The sequence below is a fragment of the Lithobates pipiens genome, unplaced genomic scaffold (assembly GCF_037356315.1).
Source record: "Lithobates pipiens isolate NorthernLeopardFrog02 unplaced genomic scaffold, aLitPip1_a1.2 Scaffold_18, whole genome shotgun sequence".
Taxonomy (NCBI): Eukaryota; Metazoa; Chordata; class Amphibia; order Anura; family Ranidae; genus Lithobates; species Lithobates pipiens.
This window is the reverse complement of record NW_027507758.1, coordinates 12,873,695-12,891,576: the sequence shown is the minus strand read 5'-3', so window position 1 is coordinate 12,891,576 and position 17,882 is coordinate 12,873,695. Positions and strand designations below refer to the sequence as shown.

At 45.9% G+C, this 17,882-nt stretch overlaps 1 protein-coding gene across 1 annotated transcript; it reads left to right on the top strand.

Moving 5' to 3' along the window:
* Positions 1-232: 232 nt before the first annotated feature.
* LOC143990019 (zona pellucida sperm-binding protein 4-like) lies at positions 233-9,956 on the top strand. The gene is made up of 12 exons (XM_077490259.1): positions 233-433; positions 2,652-2,773; positions 3,518-3,611; positions 3,792-3,950; positions 4,431-4,615; positions 6,913-7,010; positions 7,096-7,226; positions 8,922-9,111; positions 9,184-9,334; positions 9,410-9,488; positions 9,611-9,709; positions 9,793-9,956. Exons 1-12 carry the CDS (start codon positions 250-252, stop codon positions 9,936-9,938), a joined length of 1,638 nt encoding a protein of 545 aa, XP_077346385.1. The 5' UTR covers positions 233-249; the 3' UTR covers positions 9,939-9,956.
* The last annotated feature ends 7,926 nt before the right edge of the window (positions 9,957-17,882 follow it).

Genomic DNA, 17,882 nt, shown 5'->3' with positions numbered 1-17,882 from the left:
AATAAAATAAAAAGCAAAAATATACAAAGTAATAACCAATTGTGCTCCTTTTTTTTTTAATCATCCCAGAGCATGAACCTTGATTGGTTTGAAGAGACCCACAATCAACAGTTCTTGGCCACATTTGCAAGTATAAGGATCACCTGTGTGCATAGCAGTCCCTGGCCAATCAGCATGAAGCCCCGCCCTCTCTCCAGGGTATAAATCCCAGGTCAGGGCTGAGGGTCAGTATTACAAGTCACCATCAAGATGGGTTTGTCTAGGGCAGGATTGGGCTTTGCACTGCTGTTGTGGAGTGTCAGTGTGTCCTGGTTGCTGTGTGATGCCAATGGACACTTTGAAAGCTCCTCGCTCCTTCACTGTGCTCTGGACAAGATGGAATTGTCCTTTTCTATACCTACTGAAGGGGTGACCTTTTCCCTGAAAGTGTTGGGTAAGGGTTTTTTTTTTTTTTCCTTTTTTGCTTTAATTTTTGACCTATTGTGGTTTAAGGTTGATAATCGCTGAAAGTAGGGATGCTGTTTCTACTAAATGGCTGGTATCTCACAGAACATGGTGGATGGGGGTATTAATTGTTGAATAGGGATCAGTGTCCTATTATCCAGGATATGCACTAGAATTTTTAGCTTGTGTCCCGGGATATTAAAGATCTAGTGACTGGATGGGTATACCTCCTTATTACAAAGTGGTACTGAAGATTATTCCTCCTACCTTTACCACTCCTCCTAATCTGTGTCCCATTGGGGGAGAGATCCTTTCACTTCCTGTACAACAGGAAGTTTGGAGGGAGTGGGAGGTGCTGCTCCATGGAGTCTGGTGGGCTGCCCAACCCATGAAGATCTAGTGAGGGACTGGGTCAGCACAGAATTAAGCCTTCTCGGGGGGAGGTTGTTATGGGCTCACTTTGGCTCTTGGTTGAAGGGTGTTTTGTGTATTGGGAAGCTGGCTGCAGGGCCGTCTTTAATTTTGATTGGGCCCTGGGCAAACATTTTCTTGGCGGGCGGGGACTCAAAATCAGTTTACTGCAGCAGATCACGCAGTGTTTGCAATTGTTTGCCAGAGGTTACAGCCTATCCTTACTGCTCACTGGTTGCTAGAGGTTACAAAACATAATTTCTGCTTGCTGATTGGTTGCTACAGGTTAATGCACATCATTACCTCTCACTGAGCAGTGGAGCAATCCTAAATTGCGCAAGTAAAGGGGCACATTAATACACATACTAACAGGAGAGTGTCAGACTGCAGGAGACAATAAGAGACTGGGGACATGCTGCAGGAGACAGTCAGAACTTTCAGCAATGCACAGCTTGACAGGTGAATAACACAGCTCAGGGTTTAAGCAGTCAGGCATTTTATGGGTGCAAGGACATACCTGGGCAGCCAAACACACTACATACATTTAGAGCTATGTGGGCGGGGCTTCCATTCACTGATCTCACTACAACAGCCAGGAGCTCCACTGATACTTTGTAGGGGGGGGCCGTCATCTGTGAATTGGGGCCCCGATGAAGGTTTTGCAGAGTGTACAGAAGACATGGGAGGCTGTATTCCCATGCTAGCCACCTGAGGGGGCAGGGCCAGGAGCTCCACTGACTCTCTGACCCTGCCCCCGTACAGCCGCTCTGTTCACAGCATACAGGCTGCAATGAGAGCCAGTGATCGGAGTGGGAGCATCAGTGGATCGCCCAGCCCCCTCTATACTGGCTGGGGAATACGGAGGGGCGGGGCCGGGATCTTCACTGACGCTCTCACTACAGCCGCTCTGTTCCGAAAATACAGGTGGGGCGGGGTCAGTGTCAGTGGAGCTCCTGGCCCCACCCCCTCTCTGCTGGCTAGCACGGGAATACAGCCTCCCGTGTCCTTTGCAAAACTTTCATTGGGGCCCCAATTCGCGGGAAGCAGTGCGGGCCCGCCTATAAACATTGGGCCCAGGGCAGGTGCCCCGTTTGCCCTGTGCTAAAAACGGCGCTGGCTGGCAATGGGGCCCACTTCTTCACAGGCTGGAAGCTCTCACATCAGGGGTTTAGCCCCAGTGCTTGAGATTCCAGTAAGCACTGGTATACCATCCAGCAGTTTTCAGCCTCTTAGATTTACAGGATCATCTGCCTGCCACCAGGGGTTTTGTTTGTTTTCCCTTGGCTATTAAGTGACTTAAATGGTCAGTTTTGGTGCTCAGATATGTTCTAGCCTAAAAGAGAACTTCTATTAATTTCTTGCATAGAGTAAAGGAGTGTTATAACCCCTGTCGGATTTTTAATAATACTTGGCTATGGGACAGGAAGTGAAGGGGAAACCCTGGAATTTAAGAGAATCCCTTGGGGACCCCCAGGTCACCAGAACCAGTGCCCCCCCCCCTTGTCTGGGAACAGCTCACAATTTGGGATTAATTTCCCATTCAATGGTCATGGTATGTAGGAGAAATGGAGAGGGTGAATCCTACCAGGGCACAGATGGCAAACTGACAGGTGTTCCAATCCCTCTCTAAAAAAAAACGAAGTTTTAGCCTTTTTAGTTGTACTTTAAATGTTTTGGACTTTCTGTGGTTTGGCTGGTCCAACAATCTTGTGCTAATCTTCCTTCAGATGTGAATGTGACACTTGTTGTTTTTTTTGGTATCTGCCTTAGTAAGTAAGTTAAATTTTTGTTTTCAGACTTCCAGGATAAATTTCAGGATCCTGCCAATGATTCTGCTTGTGGGATCTGGGCAAGTCATGTCACCAATAACACAATGGTGATTGCTGCCGCCTATGATGGATGCTACGTAAGGGAAGAGGTAAGCTTGACATCACTGACATGGACTTTTTGATGCGTTCATGGGATATCTAATTTCAAAGTTCTAGGGTCCCAATAGCATTCTAATACTATAATCTGTTCTGTTAGTAATGCATTCATTGGGTGTCTGTATAGCCAGAACTTTAGTTCTTTAGAGCAAAGAATGCCTAGGTTTGTTTGACCCCCCTAAATGGGTCATCTGTCTGGCAAACATTGCCACAAATGGGAGATCCTTTACCGGTTGCCAGAACGTGCGGTGAAGGGAAATCAAATGACAATGTCCTGATGTCATATCTCAACGGCAATGTGCTTTCTTTAGAAGCTTCTCACTTGTAGCCTCTTCAGGACAGAAGTGAGGACTTCCAAATTGGACGCTACTCTGACCCTTCACTAACCCAAACAAGTTCTGGCTATAAGTGGAAAGCCCCTTGCAACTTGTAAAATAAGTGCCTGAATCCTTGGTAGGTGGGGAGGGAGGTTTAGACATGGATTAGCAGACTTTCTCAGAATGGACTGAGACAACTCAACTTTGGTTTGGAGACACCTGCATTTCACCAAACCATCTGCATGCAGAGTTGCCCTTGGGACACTATTCCTCCCGGTGACCACAAAGCCTACCAATGCCAGGGCATCTTCTCCCACTAACCACCCCCCTAAACTTTGAAAGGAAGTAAACTGGGCCCCCCTTTGTTTCAGAAGTTGGGAGACCCCTAGTGTAATGCATGCTGTTCTGGTTTTTCTCTAGGATGGGGACTATATGATGGTTCTGCTTCTGGAAGAAAATGATGATGGTGCAGTTGACCAGTACAAGACAGAGAAGAGATGTCCCATACAGAATGGTAACATGTCTAATCTTCTAAATATTGTCATTGTCCACTGGAACTAGAGCACAATGTAGCTTCTTTACTATGGGGGGAGACTACTGGGCAAGGGTATGTCGCTCCTAGATTCTAACCTCCTTAAACCCTAATGCTAGAAAAAAAATATAGATTTGCTGTATGTTCTCCTTTCTTGTATAGAAGCCCTGGATGCCCCCAGCCCTGATGTCTGCTCTGCTGTTGCTAAAGGGGACAAACTTGCCTGTGCTGAAACGCCTGTAACCAGTGACTCCTGTGCTGCAATGGGATGCTGCTACTCCCCGAGCGATGCTACAATGCCCTGTTTCTTTGGAAACAAGTGTAAGTAGGATGTTGCTGGATGTAGGAAAGTTGGTAGCTGTATCAGCCTGAACATACTATGGCCAGTCTGTAGGTAAAACATAATGACCTGCTTTTTGGCAGGTAAGGTTGCTAGTACATTGGTCATGGCTAAATGCATTTTGTAATTGAGTGACTTGAAGCCCAGTTTACAATGTACTTAAAACACAACATCTGCACAATGGTGTCCAGAGCAAACTAGTCTTATCAACTTTTTTTTTTTTTTTTTTTTTTTTTTTTTTTATCTTGGACTAAGCCACACTTTGACCTTTTGGGTACAATGGACTACCCTCTAGGTGTCTGACTTTCTACGGTCTGCTCTGTATAAATTTTGCACTCTTCACTGAATGAAACGCGTCTACAGATGTTAGATTAGACTATTCATAAACACTGAAGTAGGCACAGTGACAAGATAATTGCATGTCTGATCTACATGGTGAAAACATATTTTGTTTTCTACAGTGACCACACAATGCACATTTGATGGCAACATGGTGATTGCAGTGTCCAGTGAACTGACCTTGCCATCTCTGCATCTGGACTCCGTCAGGATGATTGGCTTGGATACCTGCACCGGGCTGACAGTAGATGCCAGTAACTCCTTTGTGGCGTTCAGGTTCCCATTATCCTGCACCACAGCATTTCAGGTAGGTATTGCAATAGTCTGACTATAGCAGTCTGATCCTTAATGTGCAAAGGGCACAATCTCTATACATGTGATATCTTGAGACATTAGGCCTGCAGTTCTTAGACTGTATAAATGCTTGGCTACAATTCTGGTCTTTAGGTTGTGATATCACTTGGTGAATATTTAAGCTAATTTGCACAAAATGGTTAGGCAGATGGCACCTTTGAACTTCAGTATTGCTGATAAAGATCATTGTAATGGAAGCACCCAAGCTGGGTCCTGGATGGTTCCATCAGTATACATCTTCCTCCAGTGTGGAACTGGGTATTATAGCCGGGCACCCATAATAGACACTAGCTTTGATGCAAACTGGAACTCTGACACTTTATAGCATAGATCAGGTAGATCCTGATCACATCACCTTAAAGCGGTTGTAAACCCTTACAAACCACTTGACCTACAGGTAAGCCTAGATTAAGGCTTACCTGTAGGTCCAAGAAATATCTCCTAAACCTATACGGTTTAGGAGATATTTGCCCGAAGACAGGCACCACTGTAGACAGCGGTGCACTGAGCGCGGCATTTCCAACAACGGAGCTGCCGCGCATGTCGGCTCCCATGCGCGGGATTGACGTCATAGCGGCGGAGCTGCAAGTCCCCCACCGAAAAGATGGATGCGCTGGACTACAGGGGACAGCGGTGACATCGCTGGCTCCTGTGTCAGGTAAGTGTGTCATAATGGTAAGTGACACATAATGGACTACTATGCGATGCATAGTAGTCCATTATGCTTTGCCCTGTCGTCGGGCAAATATCTCCTAAACCGTATAGGTTTAGGAGATTTCTTGGACCTACAGGTAAGCCTTAATCTAGGCTTACCTGTAGGTCAAAGTGGTTTGCAAGGGTTTACAACCACTTTAACAATGCAAACTAAAATGTACCTACCAGCCAACAAACTATTGGGCTAATTAAACTAGCAATCTAGTTGACTGTGCCAACCTAGTTCGCCAAGCCCACAACTCTATATACAATGTATATTGCACATTATCATAAGCATCCCACAATGGTTCAATAACGTAAGTAGTCATCTCCAAGAGATGATCAGACAATGGGTGACTCAATTGAAAAACGGCATGCACACAAATGAGACCTGTGCTGAACACGTTAAGCGGACTATAGCAGGAGACATTGGTAACTGTTTTCTATGCGCTGATCATTTTCACATCTGTGCCCAAACCAGTAATGATTTCAGACTAGGGACCAAATCTGTTAAGATGTGGATCCAAAGCAAGGCCACTCAAAGGGTCCTCCAGGCACACCTACCAAAGAGGGTAGTGCCACCTTGAGTGCAGTATGTAAGCTTGCATAGTCAAGCTTAACCAGTTGCTGAACAGCCGCTGCAGTTGTACTGCTGCAGAATGGCACAGCTGGGTGAAGTTGTGTAACATTGCTTTGCCCTCTGGCCACTAGGGGCGAGGCGCTCAGAGCTGATGCCAGTGCCCGATGGTCACAATCTGACACATGGGGAACTGGTATCTTCATAAATGGTTTCCAGTTCTGAGAAGGTCTGTTCCTATAAAGTATAAATGGCAATCTGTCATCTCCCATAAACAGTCCTTACTCTACTGCACCATCAACCCTACTCGCATGCTTAACACACGTGTGTGTGTCACCGATGCAAACTCTGCTGGACACGTTTTTAAAAGCTGAAACTGGCGTTTATAAACACCCATTTTGCAGCGTTTTACTGCGTTTGCATCTAGAATCGTTTAGTTAAGCTAACATCATAGACTCTCCCCAAGCTAAAAAAAGGTATTAACTATTTCAGCAATTTTGTGAGCAGCAGTGTACTTGTATTTAGTGTGGCACCTGCCACAAGTTGTGGATTGTTCACTTGCCATTGTTTAAAAATTTTTAATGGTTCATCATTTGCAATCATTTTTGATGTAAAAAAAAATAGGTCACCTTTAAACTCTTATAAACAAACGCAGTTGCTGCATTTTGCGTCTGAACTTTTATTTTATTTATTTTTTCTTCTGGAAAAATTAAGTTAAACGCAACTGCCTAAACGGCAAAAAAGACTGTACATGGACGCATAGGATAACATTGCATGAGTTCAGGGACAGTTGAAAAGTGTCCAACTGCCTCTGAACACGCATTTAACAGCGTCTTGTGTGCATGAAGCCTAAAAAGCTACCCTCTGCAACTTTCTTTATCATATTGAAATGTAAATGCTTTTGGTGGGTGGCTTTGCTTTTTAAAAGCTCACTGACTACCTGTCCTGGTTTGTTAAAATTTAACTTTTTCTCCACTCAGGTGCCCAATGGTCCAATGAACTATGTAGCTACTATTGAAGCTGGTAGACAAATACAGACATGGCAAGGATCTTCTATTACTAGGGACAGTACAATGAGGTAAGATGAGCAATCGTGCTGTAGTGCATGGGGGGGGGGGGGGTTGATGGCATTAGAACTATCTAATAATGTACTGCTTCTCTAGGGTGACTGTGCAGTGCAACATCATTGAAACTGCTATTGTGCCAGTGCTGCCTTTTACAGTGAACACTCTGCCACCGCCTCTTCCTGTCAGTACATCTGGTCCTCTTGAGCTGGAGATGAGGATTGCACAAGGTGAGAATACAAGTGTTCAGCTTGCTATTAGCAAACCAATATTCTTCCACTAGTCTAGTGCCCATTGGTGTAATGCAGGGGTTTGCCAACTTTCTAAACAAAGGTTCAGTTTACTGCCCTTCATAATCTGGGGGGGGGGGGGGGGGCTGGCATCTGGCCAGCATAAAGTGTCCTGGCATCAGTAAACTATGCTCCATTGGTATTGGGGAAAGCAATGGTATCCCACTGTCAGTGGGAGTAATAATGCCCATTGGTGTCGGTGGCGCACTGACAGTAGGGGAATAATGCTCCAAGGGCCAGGCAAAAGGCCACAGTTTGGAAACCACTAGTGTAATGCAAAATCTGTACTAATTGCATGATTTCACATGGTGGTGGCCCTCCTGCAATAGAGATGCTTTTTGGCTTTCCTTAAATGTGTAGCAGGGTCCCCCCTTTGGTCTAATGAGAACCTCCAGAGTTTGGGAGAGCTGACATCCTTCTGGATTACAAGGCATAGCGGGTGTAATGCAAGGTAGATTCATCGGCACCAGACACTACTTGGATGCAAAGGTTTATTTATTCTTGAACAGGACTGTAGGAGAGGGTTTAGGGCCAGGACCCCCTTAAGTAGTTACAATGGTAACTGGCAGACTCGGACTTCTTCTATAGGTAGATGGCCATGCAGGGAAAGGCACCTAGCAGCAGACCACATCTGCATGTGTAGGATTGCCGTCTCCTATGGCAACAGTCTAACAATTTCTAACACGATTTGTAATTTCTGTACTTCCTCTACAATCATTACTTGTAGGTTTTCACTCAACTGAGCTCCCAGTCAATAGATTTGCTGATCCACTGGATCTCCTGAGCTTTTCCTACCTTAAGCGCCCCCCCAACTTCCCTACTGGGTCCCTAGCTTGGTACTCAGATACTCCCAAAGGGGCAAGGTATAGTAATGCCTGGGAATAAGGTGGATATTCAAAGCTGTAACACAACTCCAAGATACTATTATACCTGTCCAAAGTCATTCGTAGGATCTGAGAACAGCTACTAACATCGAGCTGTCAGAGGGAGGTTCTTGACATTTCCATTTAAGTGCTACTAAACATGTTGACATGAGGTGTGATGGCAGCCTAGTTCTTACTGCTAACCTGTCCCTCAATTCCCTCGGCAACACATTGCCGCATTTGTTAGTCTATGGGCCGCTGTTGTAGTTTAGGCATTATGGACATGTGGTGGTGCTTGTGGCAGGATCATTTCCATTCCCAGAAGTACCAGGCAGCTTCACTTGGCACTAACCTCCTTTGCATCAAAACTCCATAAAGGACATGACCTCTAACAGGCCATGTAACTTGTACAGTTTGTGGTATCGCCTCCAAAGCGGTGTAAAAATGGCATGGCTCAGAATATCGAAGCAAGTAATCAGCTACCAGTCTGGCATGCTAACTGGTGTCATGGTAAGATCTGCATCTGGGAATTTACTCTTATCAGATGTTATGCTTGTGTGGTAGTGGTCCATGACTTCACCATATATAGGCTTGTAGTTCACTTCTGGTTTGCCAGTTGAAACCTGATGAAGGGCCCCTCTTCCCCAGGTTTAGGGAATGTTTGTAGTGACCCCCCCCCCCCCCCCTTCCAGAGTTAAGATATGTTTGTTCACTGGAACCACATAACTTTTATAAAGTGGTGCCCATGTTACCTTTTTGTTATGTAATGCAGATCTCAACTATGCCTCATACTACACGGATGCGCAGTACCCTGTGGTCAAAGTGCTCAGAGACCCAGTCTACCTGGAGGTTCGCATCATCGGCAGAACAGATCCAAACCTGGTCCTTGTCCTAAATGACTGCTGGGCCACCAGCTCTGCCGATCCCACACTCCTTCCTCAATGGCCCATCTTGTTTGACAGGTGGGTAATCTGTAGAATGGAAGTTATCCCATCTACCTTGTGCAGATCTCAATTCTGAATTTGGTTTTTCAGTTGCCCTTTCAATGGAGACAACTACTTGAGCCAGCTGATTCCTGTTGGAGCTTCTTCACAGGCTGTACCTATACCAAACTACTACCAGCGCTTTGTGGTCAGCACCTTCACATTTGTGGACTCCACCACCCAGCTTGCCCTTGATGGCCTGGTAAGTGAATGCAACATATTGTATGTCTTTATCTAATGCTTTGCTGTGATTAACTGTGTAAAAACTTGTCTTCAGGTATACTTCCATTGCAGTGCTTCTGTTTGTGTTCCATCTGCCAGGGACAGTTGTGTGGTTTCTTGTGGTCAAAGGAGAAGTGAGTATTATGTCCAGGTGGAAAAATCTTGGGTTTTCACAAAACCCGCTTTATATAAAAAGGGAAACGTTCTTATTTTAAAGAACATCCACTATGGAATTTTAAACTTGATCCTTTTTTAGGGCGAATGGCTGAACTTCAGTCTCTGAAGAACACGGTTACTTCTCAAGGACCTGTTGCATTTGTTTCTGTGGATAATCAAGAAATTCTAAAACTGGAAGGTAATCAATCTGGGGAGGGGGGGGGGGGGGGGGGGGTTTGGCTTCAGTTGAGATTCAAGACTTAATTTATGATTTCTTCCTAGGTACTGATCCATCAGATCATTCCACGTTGGACCTGGTTAGAGGACTAGCCACTGCTGGGGTTGTTGGGTCTGTGGCTGTTGCTGTTCTAGGCTTGTGGATTTACCGCAGGAGTCAAACATGTAACCTTAAAGCTGCAAATGTTTGAATAAACTATTTTTGTAAATCTGTCTCCTAGCTTTATTCCCTACATGGTTCCAGAAAGGCCTAACTTCATTTGTGGCTTAAAATTGAAGCTGGTCAGAAGTGGTTTCCCACCCAAAAAAATGCAGAACAGGTTATCCTTCAAAATGGGCTAGGATAGGACTTATTACCTGCTAGCTCAGATAATATCCTGCCCCAGTCTGGTTATGCACTAGCCCCATCATGTGATAAGCCTGGATGCTTAGAGCTGCTCTCAAGCGGCTTTAGTTGCTGTAAAAGGATTTGTCAAACAGTCGGTGATACCACTGAGAATTTGTTCACCTTGTAAATCAACTAGGACTCAATCGTGCTGTCCCTATTCCCTTTAAGAGGGTTGTGACCAGGGTGCACTTTTATTTATCTTTTCCCCTCCAGAATAGGTGCAGGATCTCCCCAATTTTCCTCTACTCACCTCCAAGCACCATTCCACCACCTACCCACTTCCCGTAACAATAGATCTCTCAGACAGCATCAGGGAAGGGGAGACACTTGCCACCAATGTAAAGCTAAAAGGGAGGGCATCTTGACTTTCTAAACTCCCTGCCAACCACCCGCCCCCCCCCCCCCCACCCATATCTTGATTAAGAACTTGGACTGACTAACTAGGTGTTTCAAGAATTGGGTGGGGGGGGGGGTGCTTTGTGCTTCTTTTAACTGTATATGGGAATCAAATCTATTGGGCATAGCATGAAGGGCTGCAAGCTGGTACTCTACTTGCTACTGTCATGGTTTTAATAGTTTTATGGAAAATATTGTTAGGAAGTCACCTGTCCAGTATAGAAACTCATAAATGGCTCTGCCTGAGAGACTAAGATGTTTAAACCATGAAGTAGCAGTGATCATGTGCCAGAATGGAGGTAGCTGGTTGTAAATTAACAAATGTTTCTTCACGTTCTTTCTACCTCCTGTAGGGGAGGAAGGGGGGTCTATGAAGACGGGCAGACCAAATTGGACAACTTGTGGTTTTTCTATAGTATGATGATGTGTGACATAGGCAATTGGAATTCATGGTAAACACTATTAATGCGTTTTTTGATTTGGACCTTAAGTCCACTCTCCAATCCATGGGAGCCCTAACAGTATTGCAAAGACACTTGAGCACCAGATGCTGGCATGCTCCTTCCACTCCTGGAAGTGCGTTGCTTAAACATGGATCAGCCAGCTTTTTTTTTTTTCTGTAAATTGGTCCTATCAGATCTCGCCAATAAGCATTTAGCTCCATTCTGGGGAAAAGGCACTTCCTTTTTCACAATTTGGAATTTATCTAATTTTTTTTTTTTTTTTTTTTTTTTTTTTGTAATGGTTGGGCCTGTGGCATGGATATTTGCTGCATAATTTCTGCTAGTCTCTAGATTTTGTTCATCTGCTTCCTTTCCTTGTTTTTAGGCAACCCCCTGGATCCACTTTAACTATAAATTTCAGTACCCAGTCATATGTACATTTAGGAAAGAATCCAGGCCTTTCTTAAAGCAATCTACTGAGCTGGCCAGAACCACCTCTGGAGAGTCTTCCACATCACTTACTGTGCCTAAACCTTTCTGTATTTGGAGATAATCTCTCTTCCTCTAGATGTAAAGAGTGCTTTGTCCTCCCAGTTTTGACCACAAAGTGAATAACACAAAGTTCACTATATACCACCTTATATATTTGTACATGTTGACCCCCCCCCCTCCCCCCCCCCCCCCCCAAAAAAAAAAGATATATTCCTTATAGCTAAGCTCCTCCATCAGTTTGGTTGCCCTTATCTGCACCTTCACCAGTTCCCCATAGTCTCTTATTTTATTTTTTTGTGAACTGGTGCACACAACTGAACTGCATATTCCAGATGAGGCCTTATCATTTTGCACCCCCTATATAAATTAGTATCTCTTTCTGGAGTCTATACCTCCCTTGCATACAAAAGATTTTGCTCACTTTGGAAACCACAGCTCGGCATTGCATGCTATTGAGCAGATGCTTATGATCTACCAAAAGCCCCAGTTCTTCCAAACCCCCCCCCCCCCCCCCCTAGTATGTATGATGCATGTGCACAACTTCACATTGATTTAACATTAAACCTCATTTGCCACATCATCGCCCATAGGGATGAGCCAAATGCCCCGAGTTCGGCTTGCACCAGAACTTGTGAATGGACCAATAGTTTGGACAAACTTTCAAACTCTAATGCCCTGTGCCCCCCCCCCCCCAGCCACTTTGGGTCTCTTATAGATATTAAGGGGAAACCCTGCACCCAAATAAAAAAAGTGGAGCCTCCAGGCCCTATATACTTGGAACAGCAGTATATAGGCGGTGCAACTGTTTAAAAAACGTACCAGTTCAAATTCAAACAGATTCTACTTAAAGTGTAGCTCCAGCCAAAAACTAGTTAAGCTTTTTGGAAAACACAGGGAAGGGTTATCACCCTTGTAACATCTTTGTATGCAAGGGAGGTATAGACTCCAGAAGGATATCATTTTGCACCCCCTGTATAAATTGGTAATTCCTCATCTGGAATATGCAGTTCAGTTTTGTGCACCAGTTCAAAAAAAAAAAAACATTTCACCTCACTTTCTATCGCAATGACAAAAGGATTTTGAAAATGTGGGGTGTTTTTAGTGAAACAAGGAACTCTTACAGGAGAGAATTTGCCTTCCGGGGGTAGATTTCCTGTTGTCTCCTCCTGTTTGAAAGTAAGGGTCTGCCCTATATGCTCTGCAGAAATGTGGGCCGTTGGTGTTGCCACAAAACTAAGCCCTGAGTTACTCTTGGTGGGTGCAGGGATGGGCCTTGCTGTAAAATATTAGATCAAGAATTTTAATTGCACGCCCCTGTTAAACAGGGGCAGAAAAATTGCCTTAGGCACTGGGGCTACAACACTGCACCCCCTCACAGATACTTTAGTGCAGTGGTCATCAACCCTGGCCACAGGGCCCACTAATAGGCCAGGTTTGCAAGATAACTGAAATATATCACAGGTGATATCATTTACGGCTCAGTGATTGCAGTATTCTAGCCTGCATCTCCCCAAGGTAATACATAAAACCTGGCCTGTTGGTGGGCCTTGAGGACAGGGTTTATGACCACTGCTCTAATTGCAGTGCAGGAATGAGCCCTGCTGCAAAGCATTGCATCAAAAGTTGTAATTACACGCCCCTGTTAAACTGGGCCTTGGGGGGGTGGAGCTAGCACGGACATGTGAGTAGCATTTTACAGGAGCTCTGGGTGTGACACTACATTCTGTAATCATCCTGAGTGTCAGAGCCACAAATCCTCCAATACCTGTACCCCCTTACCCCCTGCTGAACAACCGGGCATGGTTAAGTAAGACCAGCGCCTATGGAACCGGCCGTAGAACGATTATCCCGCTATGCATGGGGGTTCCAAGATGGCGGCGTGCACAAGGCTGCAGACCAGGGCCCCAGCAGTACACAGAGTAGCGGAGCTGACAGATCGCCCACACACTCTGGGAAGGTAAGCCCGCAGCTCTCATGACAGACAAAGAGTCCTGTCCCTAGATAGACTTTATAATACAGATAAAAGGGGCACAGAGCTAGCAGATGCAGCAGAGGAACCATCACTAAAACAAATCATGGAGGCTATTTGCACCTGCCAAACTACGCTCACTGAGCACATAGATGGGATGGGGGCAGAAATGTCCTTTAGGAAGCAGGATGTACAGAACATCAGGGAGAGAGCCTCAGAAGCAGAGCAAAGAATTAGGCTGGATTCACACCTATGCAGTTTTAGTGCTTTTTGCAGATTTGCACTACAGTCCATTTACCACGGTTTTCTATGGAACACATTTTGTAGTGCACATATGCAAAAAGCACTAAAAATGCATATGTGTAGAAATTGTGGAAGGCCTGGCAGAGGGACATTCCTTCCCTGGAGAGGGAGGATTGGGGTGACTGTTTCCAGGATAGTCTTGGCCTGGTGATTTCTTCTAGAGATAAGGTAATACAGACCAAGTTTTTACATAGGGTTTATTACACTCCACAGCGGTTGCACAGACTGTATCGACAGCGGGACCCTGCCTGTACCAGATGTGGAGCAGCAGAGGGAACGTTCTTCCACATGTTCTGGAGCTGCCCGGTGGTGGCCGCTTTTTGGACTGATGTGTTTGACACCATTGATGGCCGCTTGGGCTTCCCTCTGCCTCGATCTCCGGAGCTGGCTCTTCTTGGCATTCAGGACGAGGATCAGAGGCCACGCTATTCCAAACTCCTGATTGCCTTTCTGCTTTATTATGCCAAGAAGGCCATTCTCCTTCGCTGGACCTCTGCTTCCCCCCCCGACGCTGACCCTGTGGGAGGACATCATTAATAAAGCCCTCCCGTTGTACAAAATGACATATATTAGTAGAAAGTGCCCTAGGAAGTTCGATGGCATATGGCTGCCCTGGACGGGTGGAGACAGGGCGGAGATATAGATACGGGAACTCTCACCGATAGAACTGTGGGTCGGGCCTTCTCCCCCCCTGGCCCCCCCCTCTCCTCCTTTTCCCCCCTCTTTTTCCTTTTCTTTTTCTTTTTCCTTCTTTTGTCCTCCCCCCGTGCTGTTGCTCCTCTCTCCTCCTCCCTTTTCTTTTTCCCTCGGGCTTCCCTATTTCTACATGCACCCCCCCCCCCCCCCCCTTCTGTGGGATTTGAGGTGGGCATGGTGGCTATCGTTCTGCATTATATCTTGTGTGATCTCTAGCTGGCCACTGCCCTCGCAGGGTCTGTCGGGGAAGGTTGTTGTGTAATATATATTGCATTCCATGTGGGTAGTACTGTATTCTAATTTCCTTTTTCTTTGTTATGTGTTTGTACACCACCTGTTTTAATTTGTTTTTTTTTTTCTGTTTTCTGAATTGTAACTTGTGTCTCTAATATTAATAAAGCGAACTTTATTCACCGTGAAAAAAAAAAAAATGCATATGTGTGAATCAGGCCTTAGTGATATGGAAGTTGTGGTGCATCCCATGGAGGCTTAAGTTCTAAATTTGCACAGAGAAGTAAGTGTTCACACAGGTAAGCTGGGAGACATGGAAGACAGACAGAGGAGAAACAATGTCCACTTTGTCGGTTATCTTGAAAAAGCTGAAGAAACGACCTGAAGATTTTTTTTCAACTCTGGCTTAAAGATAATATGGCTGACACTACTTTCTCACACTTATTTGCCATAGAAAGGCCTCGCAGGATCCCATTTAAGCCTCCCCCCTTCTGGAGCATACCCACGCCCTATGATTGCCCACATTTTGCACTTCAGGGACTGTGACAGACCTAGCCGGGACACAGGCTTTTTGAGAGGACAGAATGCAAGCCTCTTGCTGACTGATTATGGGCCTTGGATTTTAAGGGGCACAGGGTGAATGAGAACCCCACTATAATCTGTGCTAGTCAGATTCAATGCTGTATATATGCATATATAATGTGTGTTATCTCATGCTGTTGGGACACATACTGTCAGATGCTAATGTCATGAACTCCAGCCACCTGTCTGTTGTCTTGTATAATGTAAATTAGTCTAGTCTGGCTTGTAAAAGTATTCCACAAATTTAGTTTTTTGTGCTACTTAACCCTGTGTTGATGTTTATGGTAATGTGTATTGAATTGTTAGTGAGCTAGAAGCCAAAAAGTCTTATCTCTCAGTCCACTAGTCTGAGTGTTAATTTAGATAATTAGCTCAGGTTAATTCTGTTTCTGGCTACAGTTGTATTGTTAGAATAAATGATCAGGAGGGGGGACCTCCCCTTCTACTGTATTATAAATACTTGTCATTTTGGTTCTAATAAATGAGTCCATGTTAGCACTAAGTAAGTCTCATCTTGTTTTGTGCTTGTGAGTGGTTGGAATATCTGATATCTATATTCAGACTGGGAGGAAGCAGGATATACTGACAGAAGCACTCAATCGGAGTGTGGGATAGGATCCGTCGTATTGGTGGCAGCAGTGGGATTGCTTCCTGCAGTCTGGGACATCCAAACCTCCACCTGGATCCAAGATCAGGATAGCAGACTTCAGTCACCCCAGTGGACATATGGACCTGGCAATAAAGTTTCCAGGGCTGCTGCGGATCGTCCTTTCGGCATACACCAGGACTGTGTCCGAGGATGAATACCTGGAGCACAGGCAGCAGATTCGTGTGGAGCTCTGGATTGGAGCCCTCCAGCTCGCTGGTATAAAACGGGGCAAGTGCTTTCCAACCCAAGAGCAACGGGCCAGTGACCAACGGGCATTGCGGATGGCATTCCTGGGAGAGCGGCCCCAGGAGCAATGGGTGACTGAGTTGGACAGGCTGGTCCAGCAGGAGATAGAGCTGGACAATCATTATCGGGCTCTGCAATGGCACGCAGAGCAGGGATATTTAGGGGAGACAACAGAATGCTCTCCAGAGGGATATGACTTTGGAGGCCCTGGATTGCTGTGGGAGAGCCTTACAGATCGTTTTGTGTTTGGCAATGAAGGGGAACCTACCCTTGAGGACCTGCGAGAATATAGAGAGGCTATGCTCGGTCTTGCAGGGGTCTCGGAGCTTAAAACTGATCTGGACCATTTGTTAAGGAAGGAACGGCATCTGGAAAGGGCATACAGGAAACTGCTAGAACACGTTCAGCAGCATGCCAGAGAATCGGCAGTGGAAACTCCAGAGATTATCGTCCCCAAACCTGAAGTGCTGACACCAGGGCAGAGTTCTGCTAACTTCTGCTCAGCACCAACAGTGGCTTTGGCCTTCTTGAGAGAAGAGGTAGTCGGCCTTTCTCCCACAACACTGACAGGGACATGTGATTTTCTGCCAGCAGCATCTATGGAGTTACAACAAACTTCTCCAGCTGAGGATCTGGTAACTGAACAGAGGGTCCAAGACCTCTGTCCCACACTTTTAGTAATTCCAGAGATTGGGGATTTAATAGACGTTTCTGTAGAGGAGGAACCACCTAGCAAACCCCCAGCAGAAGTGCTGGCAACCTGACAGAGGGTCCAAGACCTCTGCCTCACACCTGCCACAATTCTGGTGGCCCAGGGTGAGGAGGTGGCCGTCTATCGTGAGCTGTAGATCAGGATCCAAGGAGAGAATGCAGTCGTCGCCTCACAACTGCAGCTTGATCTGGTGTCGGTGGATGGGCCTGTGGTCTCCACTAACAGAAAACCAGCAGTAGTGCTGGCAACTGGGCAGAGTGCTACCAACCTCTGCCCAGCACTGGCAACAACTGCGGAGTTCCAGGGAGCTGGGGCAGTCGGGCTCTCTCCCCAACAGTTAGCTGGAGCAGATGATGTAGGGAAGCTCCTATGCCCAGCTGAACTGCTGGCAATGGAACAGAGCACTGCTGGCCTCTGCCCACAATAAACAGAGCACAGATTTCCTGTAAAGGTGGATGGGACTTCAGTCTCCACCTGTATACCCCAGTGATTCTGGACAGTAGGCCCAGATGCCCAACAGCATGATGGACTGAGCCCAACCACCCTGCCTTCTCTCCTGTGGCTAAAGGGACTCCAGGGGGAAGGACTGGTCTGCACTTCTCCCCAGCAGGGAGTATGTTCTGTGAGAGAGGCAGAGGTTGGCTGGGTGAGTAGTGGTCTGTTTGGAACAATTTGTTTGGGGTACTGTGTGGGTACAGGCATCAGAGGACTGGAACTATGGACTAACTTCGGAGTCAACCCGTCTGGGGTCTCCCCCTGTGTTAGTCTTCTGCCGAAAGGGGAGAGATGTGACGGGAGGGCACATGGAACCCAGAATCCCTTGGAAAGGTTGGGAAACCCATGTTTCAGCTCCCCATATAACTCTTATGTCTAAGTCACCCTGTGCCATCCTGGTACAGGGTGAGTGAGAAAATATATCTTGGATTACTTAAAATGTAAGTGCATAGATCCTGGGAGATACTGGGGATAAATATTAAAGACTATTCTTAGGTCGTTTAATTCTGAACAATACACAATCCTTTAAAGAG